Genomic DNA, 15,962 nt, shown 5'->3' on the forward strand with positions numbered 1-15,962 from the left:
GCCCTAAAGCCCGCAGTGGACAAGAAAGTGGGCATCGTGGTGAACGTGGAGAAGACGGCCATTTTGGTTAAAGTGAGTCAACTGAAAATCTTTGCCAAACCACCAAGGATGGCTTCTTGAAAAGCCAAAAGTCCCTTACACCTTCACTTAGAGAAAGTAAGTTAACACATAATGACACTCAGTTACCACAGCTCATTTAATCTATATGAGCACCCTGTGAAGGTGTTTGTTTGTTGGTTTGTTTTGTAACAAATGGGGAAACTGAGGCTCAGGCAGTGACTTGGCCAGGGAAAGTACTAAACAGGAGAACCAGACTTTGACCTTGGCTCCGTCTGACTCCGCAGTCGCTCTCCCATACCTCCTGCACAGGAGGCCAGTAACCATCTGTGGATGGGCAGACAATTCTCCAGAAACGAATAATCCCATCTCATAAGGCTAAGCTTTCCACCTCTTAGTTCCTTGGCCCAGATTCCCCAAAGGAGTGCCATGGCAGGAGGAAGGGGGGGGCAGTGAAATCTAGGAAGAAAGTAGCTTTTCATGACTGAGGGTATTTTATGGCTGTTTCTGGGACTGACATTTAATCGATCTAAGGCTCTCTGTAACTGCCTACTTTCGGCTCTGGCTTTCCTGGCCCTGGGGAGAAGTGCTCATTTGTTTCAGAGAATTCTGTCCCTAGAACACTCCGGTCCTACGTGAAGCTATTACACAAGTCCCATTCATGAAACCCTAGGATTAGGAAACTTTCCATTCTGGAGGACAGAAAGATTTTCACACCCTCGGGTATGGCCCACTCATTTTGAAAAATACAGGGAAGCATCATTAATTTGTACTGTGCTCGTTTACAATTCCTGATGATGCTAAAAGTGGATGGAATAGAGTTTAATTCAACATTTACAAAAAATAGGGAAAGAAAAGAAGGAAAAATTAAGCAAAGGTTGAGCTGTACATGGCTCTGTGCAGGATGCCACAGGAACAAATATGAGTAAGATGCTGTCTCTATTCTCAAGGAGTTTACAAGAGTTTACACGTTTCTAAGAAAGTTATAATAGTGTCCATACGCTAGCTTGGGCAGAGTCATAGCTTCTTGGGCTTGGAAGGAATTTGCGAAAGGTCAACTGAGCCATCTATGTTTTCACAACAAATTAAGATTTTACTCATTCAACATCCAATCATTCATTAGTTGATTTGCGAACTAGTTATTGCATGCTCGAAGTGTGCCAGGCCTGGAGCTAGGCACTGATTGTAGAGATTTTAATAGTTTACATACACAGTCTCATTCATTCAACACTCCCCCTCCCAACCCTACCCTGTGAGACTTGCTCTTATTCCTGCTATTATTCTATTGGTACTATCTGCACTATCCCCAAGACTTGACTCAGTGCTGGGTGAGGACAGATAACTCAACCCAACATGCAATATTAGGCAACTCCTTTTCCTCTTCAACGTCATGTCAGACCCTAAAAGGTAGCTCAACTGATTTTTGCACTAAGGGTCAAATGACAAGGACATGGGACTGCACTCCACCTTTTGGGAAGTGACTCATTTCTGTTTTGTGTGGTTGTGACCCACTGCACTGGAAAATGTCCCAAACTGGAGATGTGTCTGGGAAATGAGAGGAAACACCTGTGAAGAAAGTCCCCGCCCCTGTGCCCCTAATACAGGTGGAAGTCTCCAACGCCAAGCCCATTACCACTGCAATGAACTCCATCATCCTCAAGTTCATATCCCGGGTCGCAGCGGCAGATGAAAGAGCCATAGGTGTTGACGCAGGTCTGCACGCAGGGGTTCTCAGTTGTACACTCGTTCACGTCTGTGGAAAACCAAAGCACATCACTGACCATTCCCACAACAGAACATTTGTACTAATCAGGCAGTAAAATGCACCAGCAACAAAATTACTACCACTAGGAGACCAGATCCACAGGCACCAAGGATCTCCATCTAGGACCAATCAGATGGACAGCTCAGACCCCAAAGTGTTCACGGAAGAACCAGGGCCTCCATTTGTACGTCCCTCCTGGGGTTGCAAGCTGGGAAGGGTGGAAATGGCATGTATACTATCATATACATGTATACACATGTACACGTATACACCTTCGAGAAGTCCACTCTCCAAGGCTCACCAACAGGAATTTCTAGGCAACATCTGATCTTTCCCATCACCGATTGAATTCATCCCCAATTAGCTCTTCCCTCACCTCCATTGACTTTGAAGTTTCAGGTAAAGAAGTAAATAATCATGACAATTTAAATAATAACTCTATTCATTATTGCTGTGGACTGAATTGTGTCCCCTCCAAAATTCATATGCTGAAACCCTCACCCCCAAATGTGATGATATTTGGAGATGGGGCCTTTAGGAGGTGATTTAGGTTAAATGAACTCATAGGGTGGGGCCCTCATGATGGGATTAATGCCCTTATAAAAAAGAAGCACCAGAGAGCTCACTCTTGTTCTTTCTGCCATATGAGACATAGGGAGAAGGTGGCCACCTACAAGCCAGGAGGAGAAGCCTCACAAGCACCCGACCATGCTGGCACCTTAACCTTGGACTTTCAGCCTCCCCACCTGTGAGAAAATAAATTTCTGTTGTTTAAGCCACCCAGCTTATGGTATTTTGTCATGGCAACCTGAGCTGACTAAGACAGTTAGACAGAAATAATGTCACTGATTATTACAAAAGGATCTCACACTCATGGGATACTTACAGCCCTGTTTCAGGACCATCACCCCATGTTACAAGTTCAGTAGAATAAGGAGAAGACCACAAAGGGGCACAAGGAAACTTTAAGGAGTGATGGATTATTCATTATCTTGAGTTGGTGATGGTTTCCTGGGGGTATACATAAGTCAAAGTGCGTGAAATCATGTACTTTTAAGAGTGCAGTTCATTTTACGTCAATTATACATCAACAAAGATGTTTACCTCTGTTTTGAGGTTGAGAGATGTGCCCAAGTCCCCAGGCTAACAAGGGCACAGTTGAAACTGGGACGTAAGTCAGGGGTCTTTCCACAATACCCAAGATTCATTCCGCACAGCTCGGAGAAGGGGGAGGGAAGGAGGGAGCCCCTTTGTACAATGGCATCAGCTGACCCATTCTGAGCTCCCCCATCCCGCTGCCACGCTCCATAGGGCAATGAACAAAGTTCCAGCTGAGAGAATTTCTATCCCCTTCAAATTCCAGGTTAACCTCTGAAGACTCTTAACAGAGATTTGAGGGCTTTCAGAGCTAAAAGGTAAGTGGCTTAGAAAAAGAAAAAACAGATGGCCATGCATGGAGGGTCCAGTGAGATACCAGTCTCCGCTGGTGCCCAATGGGAGTCTAGAGGCTGTCCACCCAGGAGGCCAAGAAAATGTCGTGGTGCCAGGCCGTCGAGTGCAAGTTCAGGCAGAACAGCACTAATGAGCATTAAGGGCTGCAGTCCTCGGCTTCCGGCCGGATGCCGGCCATGCAAGGTGAATGAGCTTACGGCCCACCCGCTCACAGCTCTCAGCTGCTTGTGCTTCTGCCCCCTGGGGCCCTGGCTGCCCTCTCCTGCCAGCCCTGGCATGCACACGTGCCCAAATGCCCTTCAGAGTCCTTTGGGAGCAGACCGCATCCCACTCCGACTTGCTGGACAGGAAGGCTGGACCCTTGGTTCTACACTCATCTCTGCCACCACCTAGCTGTGTGACTCTGGCCAAGTTGCTTAACCTTTCTGAGCCTCGATTTCCTCATCTGCCCTGCCTACCTCATAAGGTTATTGTTGGAGTTCAGTGAAATGAACAAATGTGACAATGCTTTGAAGAGGGAGGGCAAAGCACTCTTCCTTGCTTGAGGTGTTAGGAATACAAAAGCTCGCCGGAGTATGTAACATCCTGTGTTGTCGCGGGCCCTGCTGATGCAATATCCCAGTGGCCAAGTGCCCAGTGTCCAGGCCTGGAGGCCGTGCCTGCTGCTTTATCACGCTGCTGGCCTTGGCACTGCCAGGTGTGTCAACTGTTCCTTGTCAAAGGCCGGTCCCTGAAGGACACATGGGCCTTTTGGCTCTTCTGCGCGTGGCTGTTCCTTAGTGGGCGCTGGGGGAAAACCTGGGCTGGCAACTCGAGCATCCAGGCCTGGCACAGAGAAGCCTGCATCTGCTCTAAGCCCCTTATCACAGCAGCAAAGGAGCCAGGCGCCTGCTCCCTGCTCTATCAGCTCCCTCAACCTCCCAGCCCAGGCTCTGCTCTCAAAAGAAAATGAGTTCTCCTGGCGAGAGGAACACAGTCGAGACTTCTTGGAACAAGCAGCAGAACCAACTTTGGAAGAGAGACTTAGAAAGAATCCAGGATCCAACTCTTTAACGCTGATGCCTTCCTGTTTACCCAATGATTTAGATACGATTAAACTAATGGAGACATAATATCCTCCAAGTAGCTGGCCAGGAGCCTGCCAGCCAGACCTCGAATGGTGTGACAAGGAAATGGATCCTGCAAAACCTGGTGACAGGCTCCAAACAAAGACCTCATTCTGAGTCTCCGGCGCTGCCTCCACCCTGGGTGGGGCAGCTGCCAGGGCCTGGAGGCCCGGGCAGCGGGCTGGGGGCGGGGAGCTTGAGGCCAGGCAGGAATTGCACTAATTCTTGGGTCTTAAGTCCCCCACTCACTTCCTGAGCAGAAGAAGCCTTCAGATGGAAACTGCAATAGGCCTGGAACTTGTTTTTCTTACTTATCAGTATTTGAAGCGATCACGTGAAAGTCAGAAAATGCCTTTGTTTCTTTCATTCTGTTACTGCGGGGAATGCTGGGTTGTAGGGGAAGTTACCACCACTTCCGGACGCTCTGCTAAATAACAGGCCCTCCTAACACGGGTGAGGGGAAACTGTAAGGAGAGGCATCAAAGTTGCCCGTGAAAACCCCGCATAGAGTGTACCTGAATATTTTGCAATTCATCAAGAATCAGGAGCCCTCTCTCCTCATCTCTCTTTGGGCCTCAGGAATTGAACTCAGGCTATAGGACATGTGACAACATTTCTGGTTGGCCAAAAAAGCTGGCAAGGCTACTTGTGGACAGCAGATACATAGAGAGAAGCAAATCCATGAAATCATAAGCTCCCAGCTGGTGGATGACTGTGGTTCTAATTTCAGCAATACTCAGAGGACATTCTGACATGTTTCACATAACCTCAGTTGGGATCTCAGGTTTCCGTAAACAATGGGATGGGCAGGCAGTGACAATGAGTGGAAATACACTTTAACAACAGCGTTTCCCACCAACATAAACTGTCAGACTCTGAAGAAGACAGCATCTAGGGTTTCACATTGTGTTCAATTATCATTCACATCACATACCTTGGCAAGACCTTCCATCCTCGTTGAGGGTGAAACCAGGGTTACACGTACAGGAATAAGATCCAGGAACATTCGCACACAGCTGCTGGCAGTAGCCATAGCGACATTCATCAATGTCTGGAAACAGAATTGCAAGCAAGGTAAGATATTCTTTCTTCTCAATCACCGATGCCACCCCAGCATCATTACTGGAGTAGGATCACAAAGGGAAGCATAGGGGAACTAACACAACAACAGCACCTACTAAGTGTCAGGGATGGTGACACCCTCTGGATTCCGGGCTCAATCTCTCTACCATCCTCCCTGACCCATCTCAGTGTTATCAACACCTGAACCTATGCTGAAAGTTGTAGAAGAAATTTCTGCTTAGAGTGGAACATTGGTCAAGATGGCCTCTAAGATTTTACACAAATCTAAGATTTAATGCTAAGATTTATCCAACACCAAGAGTCACTCTAAGATCCTACTTAAACGTGTCATTGCCCTGGAAAGGGACAAGTTGGCTTAAAGTGCAAGAGGAATCCATAGCCTGGCTCCTGTAGGCTCTTTGCCAGCTCCACTAATAATGAATATGTCCAGCTGTCAGGAACAAGAGTGAGTGTAGGCCAGGTCAGACTGGGTAGCACTGCGGTCTGGAGACCTATGAATCCAGGAACACAAGGATGCCGGAGTTGGCCTTGCATCTCCTCCTTGTAGCAGAGTGGACATAAAACTCTGGATAAACACTCCTCTTCCAAGCCATGATTGGCCTTTCCTGAGCAAGCAGCTATGTGGGTGAATGGTTCCTTCTAGCAGAGCCAGGCTGACATGTACCAGTCAACAGGGAGGCTGACGTCATTGGGAAAGCACTTCTCAATACCCCAAGCTGATGGGCTGACGGGCTGACAGCTGGAGAATTCACTCCTGCAGGATAGAGTGTTTCGAATGAAGCCTCCAGGTGGGGACCAAGTCTCACCTGACTATAGCTATAACTGGTCCTTATTTCATCCTCACCTCCCCCTAAACGTTCCCCCTCTGGTACCCCATTTCCTCTGGAACCAGGGTCCACCAAGGGCTCTGAAGGCCAGCTCAGAACTTGTCTCTGTGCCTGGTTTCCACCACCTACTGCCAAAAAGGACCCCATCTCCACCTCACTCATTGTTCAGCCCTCCTCAGAAACCATGCCCTGCCCTTGTCATTCTGTTTTATCTCTGAGTCGCAGCTACTTCTAACCTGGCTCACCCCACTGCCCACCAAGTGCCACGCAGCTCCTGCTTATAAAGCACATTGACTTGTGCAGTTGCTGATCCTGACCTCTTACGTGGGTGCAGTTGGGCACGTCCCCAAGCCAGGGAGGCAGCAGGGGGAAAAGAGGGCGTCTTCTGCCTAGGGGTACCTTGGAAGAAAGGCGATTCCCAGCCCCTTATTTTTCTGCAAAAGCAATGCCTCCAAAGTCGCACAGAGGGGGTGGTGGACGGCTATGGAATTTGCATTTTGAAAGAGAAAGAAGAGTTTGGCTGAGAGAAGGCATGAGTTTAGCCCATACTGAGGAAAGGTCTTCACTTTGGTTGTAAAGTGTAAGCAGGCCATGCATGTAGCACCACGTCAGGCCTCCAGGAGCATCCCTCCCAAAGCTTCATGCTCTGCGGAAGAGAACAACCCCCCTGGTAGAGGAATGTCCCAATTACTGCCCCCACTCAGATGGGGAGAGGTTTCCTGGCCCCAAGGTCTCTGTAATCTGGCCTGTATGTCCTGGTCACCGGTTCTCTCTAGCACCTTCTTGTGGTGGAAAAAACTGGACTGAGAAACAGGAGACAGATTTTAGACCAACTCACTCTAACTTTGTCCAACACGTTCCTCTTCTTTGAGTCTCAGTTTCCAACTCTATAAAAGTTGGATGACATAATATCTAACATCCCTTCCAGCTCTGAAATTCTACATACTGACTTCCCATACAAATAACTCACACTGGTTTGCTTATGTTCAAATCAGTGGCATCAAATTTTCCATAATAGCTGAGGTTGGTTAAAATGCAAAGCAATCATCATATTTACAAATGTCCATGTGCAGCCAGCTCTTTGGTGCCTGCAAAGGAGAACCAAGTCAAGTCTAGGCTGGCTTGTCAGACCCCAGGACGCTTTGGACAGGGCTCTAGAGGAGACCTCAGCTCAGTCTCAATCAAGAAAGACCTGGAAAGAAGAACCTTTTTGTCTGTTTGTTTCCATGATGTTGTTTGGATTTGTTTCTCAGCTCCTCCAGGACTGACTTTCAGGAGACAGAATAGTGTCTTAGAGAATTTAAACTAGTAGGGCTTTTCCAAGAAAACAGCAAAGAAATCTCACCCTACAAAGAGAAAGTGAAGTGACAGCTAGAGATTGCTATGAATTCATTCACTTGGCTAAACCAAAAACTAGAGGAGAAGAAAGGAAAATAGCCCTCCAGTAAAAATAAACAGAGAGATCATATAGCCGATGCCAACTGCAAGGGACAAAATTCTCAATTGGTGCTGACTGACTCCTTAAAAAAAGACCACAGTTAGTGGGGTGGGCGTGGGGTGGGGGCTGTGATGGGGTATTAGGAGGAGATGATATTAGATCAGAATCCGCTGATCCACATTTGAGACTTGGGACATTTCTGTGACTAAGCAAGAATTCCCTTCTATTGGTATGATCTAATTGGGACAGAATAACCCTCACCTCTATCACTTCCTGCCTTGGTTATCAACTTCCTGAAGGCAGAAAGTCTAGGTAGAATCAAACATGAATCCTTAAAAAGTACTTTCAAAAACTCTGATGACGACATGCAGTGATGTGGTGATGGTGACAACTGATTTTAAAGGGTGGTACTACGCATAAGCTCAACAACCTTCTGCCTCCCCCACCCCCAGAGAAAAGCCCGCTGCCCTTAGACCACAAGCCATGCCCACATTTCACTATACCCAACACAAGCATTAACTCTCAAGAGTTTCTGTGTAGCCCACAGAGCTGTTACCTAAGCACTGGCCTTCGAGCAGCCAGTAGCCGTCAGTGCAGGAGCAGGTATACCCTCCTTCTGTGTTGATGCAAATCTGGGTAGGGTTGCACTGGTGGGAATCCGTTGCACACTCGTCCACATCTGTAACACAGACATGTTCCAAAGAATGTCACTTACATGTTAGAGCCCTGCAGCCACTAGAGGTGCCAGCTGCTTGCTTGTCTGGCTGGGAGGCAGTTGATAATGTCCCTGGGTTATATCCAAGGAGACGGAAGCACCTCCCTAACAGGTACCACTAGGAGACCCTGACCTTTTCGGAGGGGGCAGAGCTAATCTGCTCCCTGGAAATCCACAAGGGAAATGGCCAAAAAGAGAACACACATCCTCAAGCACGTTTCTGCCATCCTAGCCCATCATTCTCTGAAAGCAAGTTCGACCATTACTTGGTTTAGAAATGCATTTTGTAGTAGGCTTACCCATTCACATATTAAACCGGTCTGTTGTGTACCTGCTGTGTGCACAGAGCTATGATAAATACCACTGAGAACATAACAGAAGAAAAAGAAACGTCCCTGGCCAGCGGAATGTTGTAGTCAAGTCACTTGACTGCATCCACGCGCGAAAATCTTTCAACGTAGGGCTCCTGCTGCTTCGTGAAGCTCCCCAGAGCCCTCCGGTCTTCCTCCCACGCCAGAGTGCCGAGGGCTGATCTCTTGCTGCCCGCTGCTGACACTGGGTTTCTCCAAGCTGCTGCGTCCCCATCTGCCTGCCATGACTGTGTGCAGGTACTTATGTCCAAGTCGGTCGGTCCCGTTTCCTTAGCTGGGATCTCAGAGCACAGAGACCAAGTTGTTTTCATGGCCACATTTCTCATCTGGTGTACACAGCACTCAGAGAACTGTTTCAGCTGAAACGAATCCTTCTTCCCTTTCTCCCCACACTGCACTTTAGAAAGAGTGTTCAATCCTATAAGCAGTCCTCCTGACGCCACGCTCTCACTTTGACCTAAAGGACAAGACCCCCTAAACCTTCGGCTATGAAGGGATTCACCCAGCGCCCTGGATTCGCCTGGGCAGGTCCCGCCTCTCCTCATCACTCCTGCCCTCACCTGCCTGTACTTTAGGGCTCCTGCCTTTTGCCCCCTCCTCACTGCAGGCAGGGTTTGCTCATCTACCCCTTCTCCCTGCCTCTCCAGAACAGACCGTCGTGCCATTGGAAATAACATTAAAAACTGCACTTCACTGAGCCTGGGCAGTGCGCCCAACTCCTCATTTTTTCTCACAATCGCTCCATGCGGTGAGCTGGTGACCCCCACTTACAGATGGGAAAACAGTGAAGATGCTGAATCACCAAGGCCAGAGCCAAGTCCAGGCTTCCCCACCTGCCTGCCTCCCAACCCCCTCTGTGCAGGAGTGACGGAGGTCACACTGCATGACCCAGGCAGGTCAAACAGAGGAGAGAGGGCTGAGCTTTTGCTGCCTTTTCCTGCCCCACCTGGAAAATTGTCTGCCTCTTGACATCACAGATGGAAGACTGCGGTGGGGCTGGGGGGCACCTAGGATTCCAAAGTGTAAGCTCCTTGGGTAGCACAGGTGTGCACTCAGGAAGCAAGCACAGCTGGTCCAGTGAAACGTTCAGCCAGGTAAGCGATGGTCTCCAGGCTCCAAGCGACACCACCACAATCCACCACCACTGGCATCATGGGTCAACACCAACGACACTGGTCAGTTCCCATTCCACCCCCAATGACCAGGTGTCTGGGCATCGTGTGGAACCAGGCTCCAGCCCGCGAAACATGGGCCACCTCCAAGAACCCGCTTCCAGGGTGGCAGCAGCCTCTGCTCCAGCCTGACATGTGACGACGCGCAGCCTCAGTGGCAAAGACCCGCCGCCGTTCTCAGCTGCAAGAGCTCCTGCCTTTGCCCTGGGCCTCGCTTCCAGACCCAGGTCTGCCCACCCGGAAAAGCCTCCCAGGGGAAGCGGCGAATAATGCTTGGCCAGCAGCCTCTCCTGCTCAAATCCATACTGAAGCCTCTGATAATAAATAACACCACTATTGGCCAGCACATATTTACATTTTTTCAGCGGGAAGTGATAGACGGCAATTGTACCCTGGGAACAACATTGCCTTAGGAATTTGTGCTCTTTTTCCTGCTACAAGGGGAACGCAGGGTGAGGGAGACTTAAGGGGCAACAGAGCTGTTAGAGAGACTTGGTGATAGCAAGTTCCCAAGGCTCTGTGTTTGTGTAAACTGGGTGCACACGACATGCCCCCAAAGCCCTGCACAGAGGAACCAAATGCTCATGAGGGGACCAGACTGGGCTCAGAAGGGCATGTGAGGTCTAAATGTGTTTGCACATGTGCACACACAGGCACGTGCAAACTATTCAAATACAGAAACAAAATCTCTAAAGTTTTTTTTAAAAACAAAAAAACTCCACCACTTTTACTGAGTTAAAGAATTAACTCAGTTATACCACATTTCTGTTGATGTACGTTCAAAAAACTACTTAAATTGATTGATTGAATGATTGAATGGGTTGAATCAATCAACTGATATTGGATTGTCGACATAAATATATTTTGAGAACTCAATAAGTTTGGAGTCTTTGGGGGATGTAAGTCCCATCTTTATATCCTCAAAACATACCTGGGGCTTCCCTGGTGGCGCAGTCGTTAAGAATCCACCTGCCAATGCAGGAAACACGAGTTCAAGCCCTGATCCGGGAAGATCCCACATGCCGTGGAGCAACTAAGCCCATGCGCCACAAATACTGAGCCTGAGCTCTAGAGCCTGTGAGCCGCAACTACTGAATCCCGCGCGCCACAACTACTGAAGTCCGCGCGCCTAGAGCCTGTGCTCTGCAACGAGAAGTCACTGCAATGAGAAGCCCGCGCACCGCAACGAAGAGTAGCCCCCGCTCGCCGCAACTAGAGAAAGCCCGCGCACAGCAACAAAGACCCAACACAGTCAAAAATTAAAAATTAAAAACAAACCTGGTTTAACCTGGGTCCATAGTAAATGTTTAATAACTATTTGGTGAATGAATGAATGAATGAACACATGGGCAACAAACATTAAGGCCTTTGAGCCCCCAGACAAGCTTTTCCCAGCCAACTTGCTGACAAGTGTGTGGATTTTGAAAACCACCACCCCACAGAAAAACCCCATCAGCTTGCACACCTGTGGGGCTGAAACTGGGAAAGTTCATGCTGTGGGTTCCACACGAGGCTAAAAGACTCATCACACATTCCAGCTCACAGCTGAATTGCTTACATTAAATACATTTGACTTAAATAACAGAAGGAAAAGTACGTCGAACCACTCCAAGGACATTCTTTGGCAAAGGGGCCTTTTCTGCATCAGTGGAAAAGTGCAAGTTACGGCAACCTGAGTAAGTGTCATTATCCTTGGACGCAAACCATGCCTGTTACTCCTTTCCTTTTCTGTGGGATGTTTAGGAAATGTCCCTTAAGAGAAAAGAATGCTGGGTTCATGCAATCATTCATGTACTCATTCACTTATTAATTCTTTATGTTCTACTGTGTGTGTGTGTGTGTGTGTCCTCCTAAATTTCTAGGCCAGTGGGAAAGCTGGTGTCGAGTGCAGTCCCTCTAGCTGTATGGTTCCCGGAAGCAGAGGGTCCCTCCAGGGGGCTGTAGCCCTGGGCTGCTGCCTGGGCCCTTCGAGGATTCCAGCACAGCAGCCATGGCTCGTCTCTCCCCAGCTGGGACAACATTCCCCCACCGGCCAGGCGACCAGCACCCTGGCAACTGAAGGAAAGTGCTCACTGACATCTCCAGAACCAGATCAAAGGCCAGCACTGTGCCTGCCCGGGAAGAAATCATCCTCCATGTTGACCAGCTCAGCTCTGCTGCCCCACGCAGCTCTGAGCTGTCAGCCCTCCCTTCAGACATCCCCAGGGTGGCCTTCAATTACACTCTCAATCTCAAACAACAACTGCTCACTTAGGAAAGTCCTCAAAGCAGTCAACCTCATTTCCTTGACACCCTTCCAGAAGGCAGAAGTGAGCTCCCGGCCTTGGGACAGCAGCCTGCACGGCAGGGATACTCATATAGGATGTCATACCGATAGCTGTGTCCCATGTCCCCAGCAGGTGTGCTAAGGCAGTGTGAGTGAAGAACACCCTTCCTCCAGTCAAGATCTCACAGGGGTGCCAGATGGAGGAACTGGGCTCAGACTTCAGACTACACCTGCCCAACAAACTGGAACAACTAAAGGAACAGAATCTTCCAGGCTGAGACCTTAATAGACATTTCTCCAAAGAAGACATACAGATGACCAGTAGGCACATGAAAAGATGCTCAACATCACTAATTATTAGAGAAATGCAAATCAAAACTACAATATGGTATCACCTCACAGGGATCAGAATGGCCATCACTAAAAAGTCTACAAATAACAAATGCTGGAGAGGGTGTGGAGAAAAGGGAACACTTCCACACTGTTGATGGCAATGTAAGTTGGTGCAGCCACTATGGAGAACAGTGTGGATGTTTCTCAGAAAACTAAAAATAGAATTAGCATATGACCCAGCAATCCCACTCTCGGGCATATACCCAGACCAAACTATAATTCAAAAAGATGCATGCACCCCTATGTTCATACAGCACTATTCACAATAGCTAAAACGTGGAAACAACCTAAATGTCCATCGACAGATGAATGGGTAAAGAAGATGTGGTACACGTATACAATGGAATACTACTCAGCCATAGAAAAGAATGAAATAATGCCATTTGCAGCAACATGGATGCAACTACAGATTATCATACTAAGTGAAGTCAGAAAGAGAAAGACAAATACCATATGGTATCACTTATATGTGAAATCTAAACTATGGCACAAATGAACCTATCTACAAAACAGAAACAGACTCATGGACATAGAGAACAGACTTGTGGTTGCCAAGGAGGAGGGGGCTGGGGGAGGGAAGGACCGGGGGTGTGGGGTTAGCAGATGCAGACTAGTATATATAGGATGGATAAACAACAAGGTCCTACTGCATAGCACTGGGAACTATATTCAATATCCTGTGATAAACCATAATGGAAAAGGAAATTTAAAAAGGAATGTCTATATGTGTATAACTGAGTCACTTTGCTGAACAGCAGAGATGGGCATAACATTGTAAATCAACTACAGTAAAAAAAATAAAATTAGAATTTTTTTTTAATTTTTTAATTTAATTTTTTTTTATACAGCAGGTTCTTATTAGTTATCTATTTTATACATGTTAGTGTATACATGTCAATCCCAATCTCCCAATTCATCCCACGACCATCACCCCCCCACCCCCCCACTGCCACTTTCCAGGCTGACTTAAGGGACAGCATGAGAAAAGGCCACAGCCTACAAAGCTGCTAGGTTTAGCCCTTGGAGCAGGAGTCTGTGATGGAGGCAAGTGGTGATTGGCAGGTCCCCCCTCTCTCTTGTCAGACGGAGTTCTCACAGGGCATTGTGACTATCACGCTATTGGTTTATGCCTATTATATGTCCTTCCTTGGGAGTGGATTAGTTCTCAGCATACAACCCACTTTTCTGTCCCCCGTAAAACTAATGGTTCCAAGTATGATCTTAGGGTTAACTCACAGGTTGTTATATAAAAATCTCTACTGGCAGGTATAATGGACAATGTACTGCTATAAATATGCATGAATATGTCTGAATACAAATAATATGCATATGTATGCCAGCTACTTATTATATTTGAATGTATATATAATATACCTACACGCATTTACATTTCAGCATTCCTAAAAGTTCAAGGGAAAATAATTAAACTGTTTTCATAACACAAATTCTCATTGAAATAAATATCCTTTAAAAACGGTAAAACAAAGCAAAACAAAACAAAAACTAATGGTTCCCCCATGCCCACAGGGAGAACATTTCCTAAGCCATTCTGCCAGCACTAAAGCTTAAGAGAAAAAAAGACCAAAGGGCTGAGACTTCCCCAGAAAGGGCTACTGGGTAAAAAAAATAAGAACTTTGAGAGGCAGGCGGAGCTAGGTGTGAATCCAGGCTCCTGCACTTAATAACTGAATATTACTGACAAGTTGATTGATCTCAGGGATGCTCAGATGCTCTGCAAAATAGACCTTCAGCAGCCTGCCTCCTAGGCTGCCATGAGAGTTCACAAATCAACGTGTTTGCAGGTCCCATCGCCGTTGCCTGGCACATAGGAGGTGCCCAGGAAATTATAGTTCCCTTTCCCAGTGAGGTGCTGTTTCTAACAGCTGAGAAAGATAGGGGAAGCTTGGTTTCTGCCTGCTGCAGGCTTTGTCCTGGGATTCAGAAGACACCACGATGACAGCACTCAGTGGGCTGTGAGACATGGTTAGTTCTACGGTTCCAACACAGTTAGAGCCTTCTCCCCCCAGAGCCCGGGAAACGTGACAGGAGATTGAGACAAGAGGTGAAAAGAGGAAGGTACATTCCTTTGTGGGGTCTCAGGCTCCACCTATGCACTTTGGCATCTATAAATCCAGCTATGATTCTGTAATTGTAGACGTCCGAAAGCCTAAGGGTACGTGTGTCTTCCTGAATTCCACAGCCAAATGCGATCAACCTTAACACCACAATTCTTCCCTCCTCCTGTATCTTCTCTTCTCCAATACTGTCAATAAGGCAGGGCTGACTTTGTGAGCCTATGTACACACCCTCGGCTGAATGTCTCCATTCTTGAGTGAGAACGGCCATCAGCCAAAGGGAAACATTCTCATTGGGTGACACTGGGAGAAACTGTCGAAAAACGTTTGGAAGACTGCACCTTTCCAAAGGCCTCCACGAGTCCTTTTTTGGACATGGCCGAATCACTTCCTTGGTAGTAAATTTTTACTCAGTGAAACAACATGTTTTCCCAGCCCGTTTTTGTTCCTTCCTCGCTCAAGCTAATGGGGCTTGATAAGAAAGAAGAAAATAACAAGGCACATTCCAACGCCTCCAATTGAAGTCAGTTTTAGGCCTGCTGCTGGGCTGGATCGGGGCCATTTTTCAGCAAGACGACCTCAGTGAAGGCTGGAAGCTACACAGACAGGACAGACTTCCCAAACACCTGCTTAATTAAAGATCTCAGCATTTGAGAACTTGCTTGTTGAATTCCCAGGACATCTGCATTCCATGTGTCTTATGGGTCCTGGGCAGTCATCAGGAGCCAGATTTTTCTGTGTTTACAGCATTTTTCCCAATCCTTGATATCAAGCTTAGAATACAAAGCTTGCTCGTTTTGTGCCTCTAATTAGGCAACAAATATGTGGTCCATTTTCCAAACAACAAAAAATCCTCTCCTTCTGGATGAAACCAGCTGGTCTGTAGCTTCCAACCTCTCCATGGAGTCTATCTTTCTATCCATAAAGCGAGAACTTGGAGGAGAGCTCTGAAAGGCCCTTCTAGCTGTGACCTTCTACAGAAACAAAGTATGCAGCTAATGGGGGTCACATTGCTTGGTTCTTGGGTAATTATTTTCATCCAGAGCGCTTGGTAAACATCAGCTGACTTTAGCTGATATCAAACTGGGCAGGGAATTGGCTAAGCTCATTCAACTTTATTTTTTTTTTAAAGTTTTTTGCTCATTCAACTTTTGACAACATATGAATTGTCACTGCAGTTCCAGGGGTGGGGTGGGAGCGAGGGGGTAGTGACATATGTGTTCCTTCTTGAGCATCATGCAT

General features: G+C 47.4%; 1 protein-coding gene across 2 annotated transcripts in view; it reads right to left on the minus strand.

Moving 5' to 3' along the window:
- FBLN5 (fibulin 5) overlaps positions 1-15,962 on the minus strand; it is a 91,696-nt gene that overhangs the window by 16,330 nt on the left and 59,404 nt on the right. For both annotated transcript variants that reach the window (XM_059914845.1, XM_059914844.1), the window contains 3 exons: positions 8,285-8,407; positions 5,315-5,431; positions 1,691-1,810 (listed from right to left, as the gene is read on the minus strand). In XM_059914845.1, coding sequence (XP_059770828.1) covers positions 1,691-1,810; positions 5,315-5,431; positions 8,285-8,407 — 360 coding nt within the window. The remainder of the gene's footprint in view (positions 1-1,690; positions 1,811-5,314; positions 5,432-8,284; positions 8,408-15,962) is intronic.

This window comes from Balaenoptera ricei, chromosome 2 (assembly GCF_028023285.1).
Source record: "Balaenoptera ricei isolate mBalRic1 chromosome 2, mBalRic1.hap2, whole genome shotgun sequence".
NCBI lineage: Eukaryota > Metazoa > Chordata > Mammalia > Artiodactyla > Balaenopteridae > Balaenoptera > Balaenoptera ricei.